Source organism: Canis lupus, chromosome 7 (genome assembly GCF_011100685.1).
Source record: "Canis lupus familiaris isolate Mischka breed German Shepherd chromosome 7, alternate assembly UU_Cfam_GSD_1.0, whole genome shotgun sequence".
Lineage (NCBI taxonomy): Eukaryota > Metazoa > Chordata > Mammalia > Carnivora > Canidae > Canis > Canis lupus.
In genome coordinates, this window is record NC_049228.1 from 36,385,897 (window position 1) to 36,403,411 (window position 17,515).

General features: G+C 48.8%; 1 protein-coding gene and 1 long non-coding RNA gene across 2 annotated transcripts in view; one reads left to right on the top strand and one right to left on the bottom strand.

Moving 5' to 3' along the window:
• Positions 1 to 17,515, top strand: part of KIF26B (kinesin family member 26B) — a 444,073-nt gene that overhangs the window by 352,679 nt on the left and 73,879 nt on the right. Inside the window, exons 6-9 of the mRNA XM_038542770.1 lie at positions 6,903 to 7,109; positions 11,930 to 12,023; positions 13,052 to 13,314; positions 16,262 to 16,445. Of these exons, the coding sequence (XP_038398698.1) occupies positions 6,903 to 7,109; positions 11,930 to 12,023; positions 13,052 to 13,314; positions 16,262 to 16,445 (748 nt within the window). The remainder of the gene's footprint in view (positions 1 to 6,902; positions 7,110 to 11,929; positions 12,024 to 13,051; positions 13,315 to 16,261; positions 16,446 to 17,515) is intronic.
• Positions 4,896 to 16,351, bottom strand: LOC111096707. The gene is made up of 5 exons (XR_005362242.1): positions 16,098 to 16,351; positions 11,902 to 12,096; positions 9,971 to 11,320; positions 9,163 to 9,491; positions 4,896 to 7,345 (listed from the first exon to the last, which is right to left on the bottom strand). It is a non-coding gene; the product is annotated as an uncharacterized LOC111096707 (long non-coding RNA).

The following is a 17,515-nucleotide window of genomic DNA, read 5'->3' on the forward strand; positions in this document are numbered from 1 at the left end:
TAAAGTAAGGGTGGTGGTAACAGTAATGATATTAACATTCACCTAAATAAAGCTGTTGCTGGGAATCAAATGGAAATAAGATATGAGAAAATCCTCTGTAAATATAAAATTTATAAAATTTGTAAAGAAGTTACAGCCATGGTGCAGATGGCAGGTGACAAGTGAGTGATAAAGTGATTGATTTTGTTGACACAGAGTAGACAGTCCCCCCCCCCCCCCCCAGAATCAGCTAGGCGTCTCAGCCTCCTGGCATTAGCCCTCCTACACCCCAAACTCAGCACTAGATCCTACTGCTCTGGACCTTCTCCAGGGGAAGAGCCCTGTGAACCTTGGCTAGATCATTTAGGATCACTGTTGTGGTTTGATCAAAGAAATTCAGTCCCAGTTAGCTTTGTCCCGTAAATGACAACCGAGCTGCAGTTAGTGGATCTGCTGTTCTGTAATGTAACTATGCTTTGATGGAACACAACTCTGTCAGCTATGTTTAGAGCCTCCCCCTGTAAACTTGGGGAGCACAGCTCCGGGGATTAGGATCATTCAAGAATTCCAACACCATCGCTATATGACACATGATTCCTGCTGCCTCCTAAGAAACTTCTGGAGCCTTTGAGTTGCATGAAATCATCAAGATCTTCCTGCAGAAAGAGCAGTTTCAGATTCTTTCTAAACATTTTAACAGGGAAGTATTTAAACTTTCTCCTTTTCAAAAAAAATAAAATAAAATAAACTTTCTCCTTTTCTTTTTTTTTTTAAGGTTTTATTTATTTATTCATGAGAGACAGAAAGAGAGAGAGAGGCAGAGATACAGGCAGAGGGAGAAGCAGGCTCTATGCTGGGAGCCTGACACGGAACTCGATCCCAGGACACCAGGATTGTGCCCTGGGCCAAAGGCAGGTGCCAAACCGCTGAGCCACCCAGGGATCCCCAACTTTCTCCTTTTCTAAAACCAAGTTCTAATTTGCTCCTTTATGGAACATCTTTGCCTCCCTCATCTATTGGGTCAGACAATCATGTTGAGTAAATCAAAAGAAGGAAGGACAGTCACGTGTGGGAGTCGGTGTGTGAGCGGTGGGTTAGCAACAGGATCAGATTATAAAAAGGAAAGTGATCTTTAAATAATAGCTGGAAAATTGCACTCTTTATCCCTCGTGGTGTGTTTTAGAAATCGACACTTCATCAAAATCTTTTATACTAGATTTGTCAGAATGTCCTAAGCATGGAAGGATGTGGAGGGTTGCTGAACTTCGTGGGAGATCAGAAAAGCAAGCGTGCTGAGAAGGATGCATGCTGAGGACACACTGTTTCCATCTCCTGTCCCTCCAGTCATCTCACTCAGAATGCCTGGAGAATCTTCCAGAAGAGATTAATGTGCCATAAGCAGGCAACATGAATACATCCAGCACATCTGATCAAGACAGAAAAGGAAGGACTAAAATAAGGGAAGCACTACATCTAGATTTTAGGTGTTCAGATCAAATTTAACAGGGATTACTTACCTTTGCCAAAGATGTTAAGCAGATCAATAGTCTTTAATTTTGAGGGGAGGGAAAGAGAAAGCTCATCTCTTATGTCACTATGTATGTGCATGCTCATTAAAGAATATTTTGCTTTAATTTTTAAATTTAAATTTAATTTAAAATTAAGCCTAGGGTGCTTAGGAAGCTCAGTTAAATGTCTGACTCTTGGTTTTGGCTCAGGTCATGATCTCAGGGTCGTGAGATTGAGCCCCACGTCAGGTTCCACACCCAGTCCAAAGCCTGCTTAAGACTCTCCCTCTCCCTCTGCCCCTACCCCCTGCTTGCTTGCTCTCTCTCTCTCTCTCTCAAATAAAATAGGTCTTCAAAAACTAAGCCTAGTAGGAGGGCTTCTGATGTCATTAATCTGATATAGAAGAGCATATTTTCTACTAGTTGATTGGAGGAATATGCATTCTTTCTTTCTTTTGAGATAATATTTAGCATTTGTATGCTTCCCAACTGTCTTTCAGGGGGGGGGGGCACAAAAGACCCATTTTAGGGATGAGGATACCAACACCCATACCTGAGGTCACACAGCCACTCAGTGTTGGTGACATCTGAACTAGAACTGAGTCTCCTGGCTCCTAGTTCGCATCTGGAGCCTGTAAGAAAGGCAAGAAGCTCACTATATATGCAATGCACCCTTCTGTTGTCCTTTGTTTTGCCCTCAAGAGCTGAACCCCATCTGAAAATAAATCTAAACCAGAAAAGGCATCCTGGTGTTTGCTGAGGTCAGCACAGTGCTGTCTCCACCAGGCAGGGCTGGGATGCCAATTCTGTCTTTTGCCCAGACTCTGGCTCTCCCCTATCACAGGCGGAGAAGGTCACCTGTAAGGACAGGATGATGGCTGTTTCCGTGGCTTACATTCATCACAAGGAACCCCAGCACTGCCATCACTGGTGCTGGCCTCTGTGGGAGGGCCGTCCTGGACCAGACTCATGGCATGCTGACTGGCTGCGGTTTGGCCTTTCTGTCTCAGTGGCCGAGTCCTTTGTTCTAGACTCCCTCCTGACAATCTCACTTGTTCACTTTTCTCACTATTCTTGGTGGTGGATCGTGATGAACCTATGACATTGGCCTCTGATTTGCCTTGAACCGTTTACAGACATGTTTTAGAAACTTAAACATAGATATGAAAGGTTTAAAGATAACTAATACTCTGGGATCAAGACAAAAATGATGCTAAATGGGATTTCCTGTCAGGTTGATCTGACTCTATCTTGACTCATTTCTATTGACTTAACGCTTAAAAATTTGTGAGCCTGGACATCAGTGTAAAGAGATCCAGCCTTAAAAAAAGAGAGAGAGAGAGAGAGAGAGAGAGAGATCCAGCCATCTGGTGGCTCAATGATTGAGCATCTGCCTTCAGCTCAAGTCATAATCCTGGTGTCCTGTGATCGAGTCCTGCATGGGGCTCCCCGCAGGCAGCCTGCTTCTCCCTCTGCCTGTGCCTCTGCCTCTCTGTGTCTCTCATGAATAAATAAATAAAATCTAAAAAAAAAAAAAAAAAAAAAAAAACAACCCCGAGAGATCCAAAATACAAAAATGCAAAAGGAGTAAAAGATTTCAGTGCTTCATTTACTCTGCTGCCTCTAACCTTATGGGGTGGAAATGATATATATATCCTCACTGACCCACTTCCCTTGAGCTTTTGCTGTGGCCGAGATGTAGGCTGGGGACCACTCACTGTTTCATGTGTGTCTGTTGAGGGCCTTCATTGTGAGGGCCCCCAGAGGAGTTTAAGCAAAGCTCAGGTGTGAGAATGGAGACTGTGTTCTCTCTTTCCCCCACTGCCTCACTGCCATCTGTGGTCTTCTCTGGTCGGTGAGAGATCCTTCCCAAGGTCGTATTTGCCCAAAGTCTTCCTTTGCCTTAGAGTCTGAAGAAAGCCTCCAGCAGGACAGCTTCTGGGCAGAGACATGGGCAACGAGGAGCCCCCTAGGTGTATACAATGTTCATGTACTCCATGACTAGGGACGGACCCCATGACTAGGGATGGACAGGAATATCCAAGCTCACGATCAGGTGTAGCGTCAATGGTGAGCATCTGTGGGGTGCACCACTCACGAGTCCCAGAAGGCCATGTGGCATCCAGACATGTCTTCTGCCTTGATGGAGGGACTGTCTGCATGGCTCGGGAGCCAGGGTTCACCTCTCTCAACCACTCAGAGTCCCTCATGCCATCCAGGAGGAGGTGCTGCCATGATTAATGAGTAAGACACAAAGGCCACTGCTGCCCAGAGCAAGAGCTGTCTCCACCATCCACTAGGCAATTACATAAATAAGGCAAAGTGGGGTCTTTACCACTGAGGGCTTGGGTTGAGGGAGTGCCAGTCTCCTGTCACTTGAACGGGGGTGTTGGGCCCTCCCTCCCCACACTCAGACTGTGCCCTGGCTTTCTAGACCTCATTCTGACAGTTCTGACTTTGGGATTGAAATCAGTCACTGTCCCCAGTGCCGCAAGAGCCGGGAGGAGGCCGTGGACATTCCAAACTGCAGGGGCCCTCTACCCTCCCCAGGGTAGCTGGAGAGGAAGGGCTGAAGCAGGTGCTGCCAGAAACCCACCGGTGTTTGCCACAAAATCGAGAACTCCTGGCAAGATGTCCTGGGGATGGTCTTGATCCTAAGTGGAATCTGCAAAGCACTTTAATTACAGAGGATTAAGCAGGAAGTGGAGTGCTGGACTGAAGGAATAATGACACCAAGGAAGTCAAGCAGAAAAACCCAATTTCTTTCCTTTTATGGGGGGTGGAGGTGGTGAATATCCATTTATTTAAATGAATTATAAAGGAAAGAATGAGAATAGTATTTGCCCACCCCTGTCCAGAGTTCAGGGGGTGTTTAAAGGGCTGTGTATCTCCTTGGCCCCAGTGGCCGGGGTCTTCAGCCTGTCCACGGAAATGGAAATGGAGGCTTGGAACCTCATTATGATGCAGGAGCACTCCCCCTGGAAATGACTCCCTAATTCAACCCCCCCTTCTCCTCGCAGGCCCTTGCCTGGCTTAGCTCATAGTTTACATTCAGCACCTCTAGTTGCCCCAAAATTGCATGCGAAATTGTGAAATAGAAAAGCAGTGGGCCATGTGACTCCATCAGTTCTGCCTGGCACCGCCTCATCCTTGGCTTGTGCCGCTCAGAGGCCGGGCTAGGGGATTTGCTTACAGAAAGCCTGCCCCCTTCCCCCCCCCCCCCCCCCCCCCCCCGACACCTGCCAAAAGTCGCCATCTGAATATGGGCCCTCGCCACACCTGCTGTGTAGCTGGGGCAGAGCTGTGGAAATGCATGGTACTGAAATAAGGTCGGAAACATTCGCAGCGAGCAAGAAATGGCCTGCATGGAACGTAGACAGATGCGGTGCTTTATTGTCGTGTGTGCAGTGACTGTTTTAGCGATTGGATCCTGTGAGACCGGAGCCTAATACCTAGCTGGGTCTGCAATAGTCGCCGTGGCGTCCTGTTTGTGATATACAGTGCTCAGCATCCAGGGCAAGGAGTTCTAAAACCTTATCATTAACACTGTAATGAGAGAATGCTAGGGTGTCACCATTCAGAGGGAGGGGAGTATGGGGGAGAGAGGAGGAGGAGGAAGAGGAGAAAAAGCAATCAAGCACCCACCCCAGGTTCAGTACTTCACATTGATTCATTTCATTCTCCCCACAGTCCCATGAGATAGATTTCATTGTCCCCATTGTACAGGTGAAAACACTGAGGCTTGGAGTGGCTGGACCACGTGTGGGAGCAGCACTTGCCATGATGGAAAAAGTATAGGCTTTGGCATCACACAGAGGTGGGATCAGAGCCTGGTCTCACCACCTCCCTTTTCAGGGACTGGGGCAAGTTCTAGAACACCTCTTCTCTCATGTGTGAAATCTGGACAGGTATGCCTATGCGCTGGCTGGTTGGGAGGATGACATAATGCCCTGTAGCTGACAGCACAACCCTAGCACATAGTAGACCTCCAGGAAATGCAGGTCATTGTTACATGACCTACTGATGGGAGAGCCAGGATTTAAATTCCCAGAGGCTGACTTCACTCCAGCCATGGGCTCCTTCCACCATGACACGGTGCCCCCAGCTCTACCCCCGAGTGCTGTGGTGAGGTGGCAAGAGCCAGCACGGCCAGGGCATGGCACAGGGCAAGTGATGAGGCCAGTGCCCTTCAGGTTTGCACACTGCGAGTCAGACCCCTGCCTCCGCAGACAGAGGACAAACAGGAGAGGGCCCTTACTCCATTCTGCACAGTCCAGATTCTTCTCTGAGCATTTATGCACTTTCAAAATATTTCCAACCCCTCTCCCCCAAAGGCCTGGCTGACATTTCATCAGCCCTGACAGTTGATCCGATGAGGAAGGTGAGACAGACAGAGGAGCTTAAAAAGAACCCTGCAGGATTCGCCACGTGGTATTACAAAAATCATCTCTGCCTGTCTGTCCGTCTGCCGCTCTATGCATCACCAGCCTTTGCATCCCCAGTGCCTGCCTAGCCTGAGGCCTGGCACTGAGCAGGGGCTCAACACATTTGCACTGAGCTGGCAACACAGGGACAAAGGCTGGCAAGGGAGCAAATGCTGTCTGTTCCCCAGGACCTGTGCCTGCAGAGCCGTGTGTGTGTGTGTGTGTGTGTGTGTGTGTGTGTGTGTGTGTGTCTTCAGCTCAACTTCTGCTCACTTTAAGGCTCTGGGACAGGCAGTTTATTCCTGTGGTCCATGGTCCCTGACTCGGGAGGCAGGTTAATAATGCTGCCCCCTTTCCCACCGAGACAGCGCTTTCGTTCTCTGAGATGACAACTTCTATGCACTCACTTAATGAGATCCCAAATAATATGTTTCAAACAAATCTTTTATCACCATTGCTCCTTGGAACCCATTTCAAATGCTGGCCATTAAAAACAGTCCATTTCATAAGCCTTTAATGATGACACTGATGACTGTGGGGGTTTTGTCTCCAAGAGTCCTGATGAGCAGAGGCCAGGAGTAAATTACGGAGCTAACTTTTATGTCCATGGGTTATTGATCTGTGAGTAGTTCTCTTGAAGGGAACTGCACCAGCCCTGAAACCTCAGCCATCCAGACTCCTTTTTCATCTATGTAACTGGGCCACCAGCGTACAGTTTTCAATTTATATTAATAAGCAGACAAAGGACATGGTGTGCCGTTTCCATAATAAAGCAATGGACGTATCAAAATACTCCGCCTGATAGCTACAAATAAGTCAGTTTTCCCTTGACCCTTTGAGGATTATGGTGCTGCTTCAGTTCATCATAATTTACCAGGAGAAGGCACCCTGCTGCTGTGCATGCTATGTCTCCAGAGTCTGGAAGGCTGCTCCTTCGAGATGTATCCAGCTTTCTCATTCTGTGTCCTTTCCTGCCTTTGTTTCTTGGCAGGTGAAAGTCATGCTTCGCATCTGTTCTACATTGGCTCGTGATACCTCAGAATCCAGCTCCTTCTTAAAGGTGGACCCACGGAAGAAACAGATCACCCTCTATGATCCCTTGACGTGTGGAGGTCAAAACGTCTTCCAAAAGAGGGGCAACCAAGTTCCTCCTAAAATGTTTGCCTTTGATGCTGTTTTTCCACAAGATGCTTCTCAGGTAGGTGTCACTGCCCGGTTGGGCTCAGGCAACATTGACCAGTTTCGAGAAACTTTTACTGTCTCTAGGACCTGTGAGATAGGTGGGTGTCTTCCAGAGTGCTCTGTTATGTCAGTTCCTCCACTGGTACAACTTTTGGAAATCCATCAGAGCCCCCTTGAGTGGTCAGTCCTTTTGAATTATTGGTGTCTGACTTTGGGCAGGATCGCTGTGTCAGGATTTCAACAAGACATATCCTTGGAGAGAAGGAAGAGTGAGCCAGTTAGGGCATGGCTTACATAAACAGGGAGACAGAAGGCAGAAGTGGAAGTTTTAGGAACACCTGCATCGAGGTGGTGGCATCTGTGGTCCACTAGGACACCACTCCTGCCTGGGTTTCTGGGGTGTCAAGGAGCTGGGTTCGAGTCAGGCAGGGTTCTAGGGTTAGTATATAACCATAGTGAGGAACCGGAGTGGTAGGCAGGGAAGCTGAGGCTGATGTGCCTGTGGCCAGAAGCAGCAGAGTGGAGTGGAAGGGAGGAAGAGGGTCTAAGAATAGCTCTTGTATTAACTATTGCTGCATTACAAACCACCCTAAAATTCAGTGGCTTAAAACAATAAGCATCTATGATTTCTCATGAATCTATGGGCTGGCCGAGCAGTCTTGTTTCTAGCTTGGCTCACTAATGTATTGGCAGTCTTGGCTGGATGCCATCACACGTTTGGGGACTGCCTGGCTTTGGGCTGATCTAGAATCCACGTTGTCTCTCATTGACCAGCAGGCTGTCTTGAGCTTGCTCTCATGGCAATGGCAGGATCCAGGTACACAAGCCTCTTGAGTTGTTGGCTCAGAACTGACAGCACATCACTTCTGCTGCTTTCTATTGGCTCAAATTTGAGGGGTGGGAAGAGACCCCATCTCTTAAGTGGAGAAGCTATAAAGTCATATTGCAAGGGGTATGCACACACACACAGGTGGAGAATGATAGCCATACTTCTGTGACTAATTTGGAGGCTTCTTGGGGGCCCAGAGCACCAAGATTCCTGGACCAGAGCTGCTGGAGCCAATCCCAGTAAGAACAGATGTCTACTGGAAGATTCAGTTGCACCATCTGGTGCATTTCATCTGCAATGAGTTGGCACAACAGAAGCTTCTAGTAGACACATAACCCAGGTTATGTGTATATGGTGACTTAACTTTGCCTGCATTTTGGCATCGGACAGCTGCATCTTCTGGATAAATTTCCAGCACTCCCCAAGATTTATACAAAACAGGGTGCAACAGGGTAACTCATGCCTATAGCAGAACCTAAAGACCAGGGTGCTATTAGTTCCTGTTAATTTCCTCCATGCTGTATCTGAGCCTGGGAAGTGGTGCTCGCTTGGTCTCTGATATTAGACCACAGACACATAGGACATACCATAGGCTCCACTCATTAGGAGTGGCTTCCCCCAAAGAGTTTTACCAGGAAAAGACAAAATACAAGTAAATCCAATCTTTTCTCTCTTTATTACATTTTTTGTGTGTATTGTACCACCCCTTGAGCTTGCTAATCTAGTAGATGACGTTGCATCAAACAAATGACCTACAAATAATTTAATTAACACAGTTAAACTTGTCTAAAGCAATTCTCCCTAAGTTGTAAGCATTCCAAAGCAAACCCTAAATTCAGTGTGGACCATTAGTGAGTTTTAGATTTATTCCATAAAAAGAACTATTTTTATTGCTCCTGTTTGCTTATACTTCACACTTGTTTCCAGAGCCCCTATGCTCTACGCTACAGTCACGCTTGCTTCGGAATGCTTTACTTTTGTTTAAATTGCCAGGACTAGGGCAGCCCGGGTGGCTCAGCGGTTTAGTGCCGCCTTCAGTCCAGGGAGTGTTCCTGGAGACCCAGGATCGGGTCCCATGTCAGGCTCCCTGCATGGAGCCTGCTTCTCTCTGTATCTCTCATGAATAAATAAATAAAATCTTAAAAATAAATAAATAAAATTGCCAGGATTGTAATGCACTGCATTCCTCTATTAAAGGTTTTCCAGAAGTTCCATATACATTAGCCCACTCAACTCTTACTTGAATTCTAATGGTGTCAAAGAGGGAAGCACTGTTGTGTTCACATCACACACAAGGAGACGGAGGCTCAGAGATTAGTGTCTCATTCACAGGCCCTCTCCTGAGTGGACATCTCTCCTGGATTCTTCTCCTTAAGCCCTCAGTTCTGCTCGGTGTGGTACTGTGTCTTTGCGCTCCCGCTGTCTATCCACTGGTCACAAGCTTTGCCTCCTGGGCCCATTATTCCACCTCTCTGGGCCCCTGTGTCCTCGTCTGTCAACTGAAGACAGAACCAAAATGTGCCTCATTGAGCTGCTGGGATTCACTGAGGTGACACACACGGGAGATACCTGGTAGAAAAAGAGGCAGAACATAGTAAGCTTTCACTGTTGTGTCATAATTGATGCTAGGAAGGTCATGCAGCTGGGAGGGTCATAGTCAGCCTCAGTGCCCCAGGGGTGAGCACACTGTAAGCCTCCAAAGCAGGAAAGTGGACAGAGTAGGCCTCTGCTTGCTGCTCCACATCATGGCCTGTGAAGCAGCAGCTACCAGGAAGGCCCCAGGTGGTGAGGAGCTTGGCTTTCCATCAGTCTGTTGGGACATCAGCTTACTGACGCAAAGAAATGACCAGAACAGTCCTTGCTCCTCGTTGCCCTCTTGAGCTCCACTTAGGACCCTCGAGAGGCCTTGGCAGTCATTAGCTGCCTACTCTGGGGCAGACCTCTGAGGATGTGGCTTTGGGAAGGTGTCTTAGTCCATTTGGGCTGCCATCACAAAACAGCACAGGTTGTGGGGGTGGGGCTTATAATCTGCAGAAATAAGTTCTCACAGTTTCAGAGGCTGGGAAGTGCAAGATCAAAGCACTGGCAGATGGGGGTCAGGCAAAAGCCGCTTTCTGATTGACAGCTGTCATCCTGATGTGTCTTCAGGGGGCACAAGGGGCAGGGCAGCTCTCTGGGGCCTCTCTCCTAAGGGTGCTAACCCCACTCAGGAGGGCCCCACCCTCATGACCTAGTCACCTCCCCAGAGGTTGCATCACCAAATACCATCACACTGGTTGTTGGGTTTCAATATAGGGATTGGGAGGAGAGGACTCAGCTGTAGGTGAGTAGAGGCTTCCTGTGCACTTGGCTGTGCCTTGGGAGTCTTGCTGGGGCAGCGGCCTGCTTATCAAGGCCCAAGGCATAAGACAGCAGGAGGCCTCCAGGGGCCACTGGCAACCCCTAACAATACGAGACAGACTGGTCACTGCGCACTGTCTTCTTGGTGGATGGTGGGCAGGAATTCTGCTAAGAGAGGCCTGGGAGTCTGCTCCTGTTCTCTGTCCTTGGGCCTTGGCACAAATAATTCAATGATGGTAGTTTGGTACACACACAACCAGCTTTCTCCCTGCTGCTCTGGAATCTAGTACAGTCTATTTCAGGCCGGGCTCTCAGCCCCCTAAGCCCCACCGCACTTTATGTCCAAAGAAGGCTGAGCTCTGCAGAGTCACCTGTGGCCAATTCTGTCAAGATTCTCAGCCTCCACTGCAGGGCTTCGGGCTGGCTTCTCACTGCGGAGCTCCTGGGTCCTGGGGGGTGTGACAGATCCTGTGGTCCCTGCAGCGGCCTCATCCTGCCACCCTCTCAGCCCAGGAGGAGCCCCCGTAGAGTTGCTGAGGTGACCACCAGAAGGATCAACAACGGGTGGAACTGTGGTTTTTCAATTTTGGTTTGGGAGAGAAAATCAATTTCCAAATACCCAGGTCTGTTGCACTCTGATAGCCTGGAGCTACATTCCAGGCCAGGCCATGGCTCTCAGATTCCCAGGGAGGCCGGGGCCCTATGGGCTTCAGAGCCCAGGTGTTTCTTGCTTCTGAGTGATTCCTGGAGGTCTGACTCTGGCAAAGGTGGAACACAGTGCAGGATTTTGTCCTCCTGCTGCTCTGAAAGCCTCATATGCTACCCAGAGAGAGTTCTCAGATCTCTCTTTTATGCCAGCGAGGCCACAAAATTTACTGAATCCTTATTGTTTGTGGGTGCTTTATTATTGGGTGTTTATGGGGAAATACAGAAAGTCAGCAGCAGCCTGGCCCCTGTCTAAGGATTCAGATGGTCATGAGGGAGCTGAGCCATGCAGCCGCCTGGAGAACACCCGTTGTAACATCCTTGCAAATGGCCTTTGATACTGTACGTTGAATCTGCACAGAGAAAAAGACAAAGTTGGTTTTGAAAAGAAGGGGATATGGATCAAGAAAGAAGAAGGAGGTTGGGAGAAAGTAGATGTGCATCACAGGGCTCCTGCTTCTATTAGAAATAGTGTTTCCCAAGGTCATTTTTCCTGAAATGGCACATTATCTTTTTCCCACTAATAAGTTTGGTCCATTTCATATACTGTGTGTCTACATGTCTGTGTGTGAGTGTGTGTGTGTGAGTGAAGGATCCAGTTAGCAGAGGGTGGGTGGAAAGTGTAAAAGCCTTGTCCCAGAGACCAGAAGGGCAGCTCAGAAAAGGGTATGAGGTCTGTGAGAGCACCCTGCATCCCTTGCCAGCCTTTTCCTGCCTGGCCTACAGAGACAGCAGCTGAAATGCCCCCAAAATCACCAGAGGGTTGGTTTGCAGGTCATGTGTATAAGGCTCAGGCTTGCAAGAGGTGGAGGCCTTGGAGGGTTCTGAGCACCCTGGAACTGCATTACAGCCTGACCCATCTATAGCACCGTGACTGTGGGACCCAAGCCCATGGGAAGGGGGCTCCCGTTCCCATCACTAATGGTCCACTCACTGCACATGTCTCCTCTTGTGTCTGCCAGGCTGAAGTGTGTGCCGGAACTGTGGCGGAGGTGATCCAGTCTGTGGTCAACGGGGCGGACGGCTGCGTGTTCTGTTTCGGCCACGCTAAGCTGGGTCAGTGAGAGCTTTCCTCGTTCCTTCTGTCTGTATTCCTAGTCACGTGGATGTTCTGTGCCAGTCCCAGCATCTGTAGATGAAAGGGAAGGCTGTTTCCTTTGAGTGCCCAATTGAAGAATCACTGGTTGCTGTTTCTGCTTTTTTTTTTTTTTTCTGTTTCTGCTTTTGAAATGCAGCGTTCATCAAGTGGGGACTGACTTAGTCTTCTAAGGAAGGGGTAGTGGGGTGCTTCCCACTTGGTCCAGGTCAAGGGCACGCCCAGAAAGCCAGCAGGAGGAGGGACACCCACTGAGCAGGGGCTCCTGGGTTCAGGGTAGTGGATGGAGCCCACAAAAAACCAGCCTCCAAGCAAAGCCCAAAACCGTGTCGGAACCCATCTGGGGAGAGTGTCTAAGCACAGCACAGACTGGAGGGAGAAAGAAGGAGGTGGAGAAGCACCCGGACAGGGGTTTGGATGGCTAGACCCCCATAAGGTGCCTTCTGAATCCGGGCCTGTGGCCATCTGCTCAGCAGGCCCTAGCTTCCGCGCTGAGGAAGTTAGTAATTTGGGGTGCTCCGGAAGTACCCCTCGGCAGAGAGATTCCCACAAAGGCCTCACAGTGAGAGAGGCCAGTTTTAGGCTGAGACAGCTCATTCAGCTCCCTTCTGTCTTCTTGATCTCTGATCAAAGCAGCAATCCAGATTTAAACAGAATTTGCTCCCGCTGTAAAAATATACCCTGCATTTAACTTGAGGAAGGTTATAAAGTGTAAGTCTGTGGATTCAATCTGTGGGGTGGTGATAAAAAGAACCATCACAGCGATGAAAGATCTCCGCTGGATAGCCTGTGATGCTCGGGACACCCGTTCTGTCCTCAGGCTGGATGCTCAGAGTCTTCGTCCGCGTGGCACTAGGAAATGCCCTTTGCGGTTGTTGTCATCGATGCCTACTACCTCCCTCACCTTTCCCTTTCCTTCCTTCCCAACCCCCAAGCCTCCCCATGGGGGACACTCACACTGTGTTCCTCCCTTGTCTCGCTCCCCCAGGGAAATCCTACACCATGATCGGAAAGGACGATTCCATGCAGAACCTTGGCATCATCCCCTGTGCTATCTCTTGGCTCTTCAAGCTGATAAATGAACGCAAGGAAAAGACGGGAGCCCGGTTCTCGGTGCGGATCTCAGCGGTGGAAGTGTGGGGCAAAGAAGAGAACCTCCGGGACCTGCTGGCCGAGGTGGCCACGGGCAGCCTGCAGGACGGCCAGTCCCCGGGCGTGTACCTGTGCGAGGACCCCATCTGTGGCACGCAGGTGAGCAGCTCCCCGCTGCTAGCGGGGGGGGGGGGGGGGGTGCGCTGCACCCCATGGTTCCGGCCACGTGTAAACAGGGCAGGCTTGCGAGTGTTTACTTTAGGGGGAGGCGGGAACTTTATGGCTTGCAGCTGCAGGGCCATCTGCTCACCCAACCTAAATATTTGTACCTTGAATCTAATTGACAATGAGCAGGAACCACGATTGTTGCAGCATTTGTGGGGAAATTGAATTCACTTTCCTTACGCCCCTTTCGAAAAAAAGAAAGTACAGTCTTTCTTTTGTTTAAACAACAAGCCGAAATATTTACTGCTCTGCACAAAGAGGTCCAGCCATTACCAGGGCTGTTTATGGCTCTATAAACTGTGTTTCTGGCACTGGTTTTACAGCCGGATTAGTAGTGCTGTAGGAAAAACTAATAACCACTTTCTAATTAGAACCATGATATAATTGCTGGAGCTGTGGAAGCCAAGAGAAGCTCCAGTCTACCTTTGCAGGATATGATGCCTGTTCCGTCAGTCTGTCTCTCTCTGGCTGCCAATAGATGGAGGAAGGACTCCCAGCTCCCTGGTTCATATCCAGGAGAATTAGTTCTTTCAGTCTCCAGCAGGCCTTATTTCCAATTTGTTTTTTTCAGATAAGTGTTCATTTTGATGAGTTCCTGTGTCTTCCCAGGTGGGACTGGTTTTCACAGGCGAGGACACCTCCTGTTATACCCATCTACTCACACCTGGCTGTGTTCTTCCCCTGCTCAGAGCACCTCAGATCCTTCCGTTTCTGTTCTGAATCCCCCGTTGCAAAACTCATCCTGATTTGCATGGTCCCCTGTGACCTGCCCCATGCCTACCTTTCCAGCATCATCTCTCGCCACTCCTTAAATTACATTTGAGTCCCTAAAAAGGCAGTGCTTCTCAAACGTCAGTGCCCTTATGAATCACTGGGGATCTCGTGACTACACGGGTTCTGGGATAGGTCCCCTGGTTATGGATTTCTAGCAGGCTTCCCAGCTGCAAAGCTCTCAGACACCAACCAAGGCTCCTCCTCCGCTCTTCCTCCTCATCTGGCGAAGTCCCTATCTTACAGTAGCAGCTACACGTCACTTCCTCCAGGAAACCCTCTTAGATGTTTCTCTTTGTCAGTTGTGATTGCCTGGTTAGTCCTCTGCAACTGCTAAAGGGTGGGTCCCGAGACTGACCAGTTTTAACAGATGTATTAGATACCATCTGGATGTGAAATCTAATCAGAATGCAAACTAACTGGTTATGCAAAGCTTAATCCAGCAGTTCTCAGACTGTAGTCTTCAGCAGTCACTTGGAGGACTTGGAAAACACAGCTTGCCGGGCTCTACCTCGAGAATTTCTGATTCGGTAGGCCTGGGGTAGATCCCCAGAATGTGCATTTCTAACCAGTTCCCATGTGACACTGATGCTGTTGGTTCAGGGACCACACTTGGAGAACCTCTCTTCTGAAGCATCACAGCACCTGCTTGGCATCACCTGCCTGCTGTTCCCTTCCCAAGAATTACCTGGATGTTCAGATGCCCTGGAGCCTCCATTCACTTTTATTTTTGTTTAATTTAAATTTTGTTAGTTAACATACAGTGCAATGCTGGTTCATTGGAGTCAGTTCAGTAGGATTCAGTGATTCATCACATACAACTCCATTCACTTTTATAAAGACTCTGCTGGTGAAGTCCCACGTAGGCAAAGGACCTGGTTAACTGAAGGCTTGGAAGAACAGATCAACAGCCTTTTTATTTAACTCTTCTTATTGAAAAATCACGAAAAAACATTAGCTTATTTTTCTACCATAGTAAGTACAGAACAGTGAACACAACAGTCTGTCTTTGAAGTCTGAGGATTTTGAAGGAAGGTCCCAGGTTCCAAAATCAGCTCTCACAGTTCAGAATGGTAAGCGTGGTCAGAAATAGAAAATTGTCAGAATGTGTACCAACCCGAAGGCATATACCACAGACTGTGTCTTTGAATAAATCAGATGTTTCCTTTTCTCCCCTCAAAAAGGAGTATTAGTCAAATTCTTTTTTTTTTTTTTTTAGATTATTTATTTATTCACGAGAGAGGCAGAGACAAAGGCAGAGGGAGAAGCAGGCTCCCTGTGGGGAGCCTGATGCGGGACTCTATCCCAGGATCCCAGGATCATGACCTGAGCGAAAGGCAGATGCTCACCCGCTGAGCGACCTAGGCATCCCTAAATTCTGATAATACTGTTTTGATTAAAGTTATACTCTAATTTCTGAGGGATTCCATAGGATTTAGATGCATGGCCCACAGTGCTTTCTTAATTAATCTGCCAGGAACGTGAATTTAGAAACCAAAGATACAAATAGATGAAACAATATAGATGAGACAATTCAACTACATGGGGTGTTTTCATTCGTCTTTTACATATCTCGTTTAAAACCGTGCTCCTACATGTAATCTAAAACTGGCTTTAAGTAGCTGGAGAAATGGGGAGTAGAATTAAAGCTGACTGAGCTTGGTTTTTACTCTTTGGGGAACCGGTGCTGTCTGGACTGGGATCATAGTGTGCCACCTATCAGTCTCCAAACCTTGTAGTCTTGGAGATCAGGATGGGGTCGTATCCCGTGGGTCTTCTCAGGTAGATGGATATAGTCCAGGATGCATGTTTGCTTCTGCAGAGGTCAGCCTGTGCCCCCTGCCCCTGCCCCCCACAGTCACTCAGATATGACCACCTGCTCTTCACACCTGCTATTACCCAAACTGTAAAACTATGTTTCATCCAATACTTGTGCTCAGTCTTACCTTTCAGGAATGGGTTAAGTGGACAATTGCACGTGAGTCTGGGCCCTTGTTCCAGAAGGATCTTTGTTGGCCTCCAAGAGGCACATAGCTTTTCTGCAGCATGGAGAGCTGTGTGCGAGCCCCGTCTCAGCCTGAGGCTTCAGCTGTTGGCTTGTGTCTTCCAGCTGCAGAACCAGAGTGAGCTGCGGGCACCTACGGCGGAGAAGGCCGCCTTCTTCCTGGATGCCGCCATTGCCTCCCGACGGGGCAGCCAGCAGAAATGTGACGAGGATGACCACCGAAACTCGCACATGCTCTTCACCCTGCACATCTACCAGTACCGCATGGAGAAGAGCGGGAAAGGGGGAAGTAAGTGGCCTGTCTCTACCCATAGCCCGGCCCAGGGTACCCGTCATTGATGGCAGCCATGACACTGCCCCCGCCCCCGGCTCTGCCTTTTTATTTTCAAGTAGGCCCCATGCCCAACGTGGGGCTTGAACTCACGGGCCTTAGGTCAGTGTGCCGACAGAGCCAACCAAGTGCCCCTGACCTTGTATAGCAGAGTTCAAGTTCCCCAGTATGGAATTCGCTGATTTAGAGTCCCAGACAATGGCGGCATCTGGCCTGCACTTTGAACCATCCAGGAGGAAAGGATTTGCCTGGGGGAGGATGATGGACCAATGTAATTGCCAGAGGAAGGTGAGAAAGGGGAGACTTTAAACAGAAAGACAACTGTTTTGTAGCATCTTTTCGTTCACCAGCTCTACAGAGGCTCTTCATGAAAGGCCAGGGTTTATGCATCTAGCACCCTGGTGATATGTTATTAATCATTAGCTTGAGTCCACTGTATGGATCTGGAGGAAACAAAGGCATGTTTTTAAAATAGTCTATAAATCAGACCTTTGAAGAACTAGGCAGATTCTACTACCTGTTGGTGATGCTCCTCTGTGAGAACCTCGGTCCTGGCCCTGCTCTGTGGGGAGTGGCACTGCCAGGCCCCCTGGGCGAGGTCTTCAAAGCCAGCACCAGCCTTGGTGCAGTGCTCTATCTACCCTTTGCCAAGTCTCATGTACTCTACGCGCTGGGGAGCATCTCAGGTGGGATTTTGGACTATGGGCGACGTGGTCCATTGACCTTGCTGGGCTTTCCCATGTGAGCCACAGGGTTGGGCTTTCGAAACACAGGCAGCTGGCCCCCAGGGCTCTCTCTGGACACTGAGTGCCAGGAAAACAAACACTAGCCCTGAGTTAGGAGACTAACCCAGGTGCCTGGAAATTGTGAAGCTAATTGACTAACACAGAGGCAATCAACAAACTAATTCTGGGTGGAGCCTGAAGTCAGGCATCCACCTGGGATCAGTGGATGGGCTTCCCAATTTCTCTGCAGTTTGAGTTGTTGCCCAAAGACCTAGAAACCAGTATCCCGGAGAGAGTTCTTAG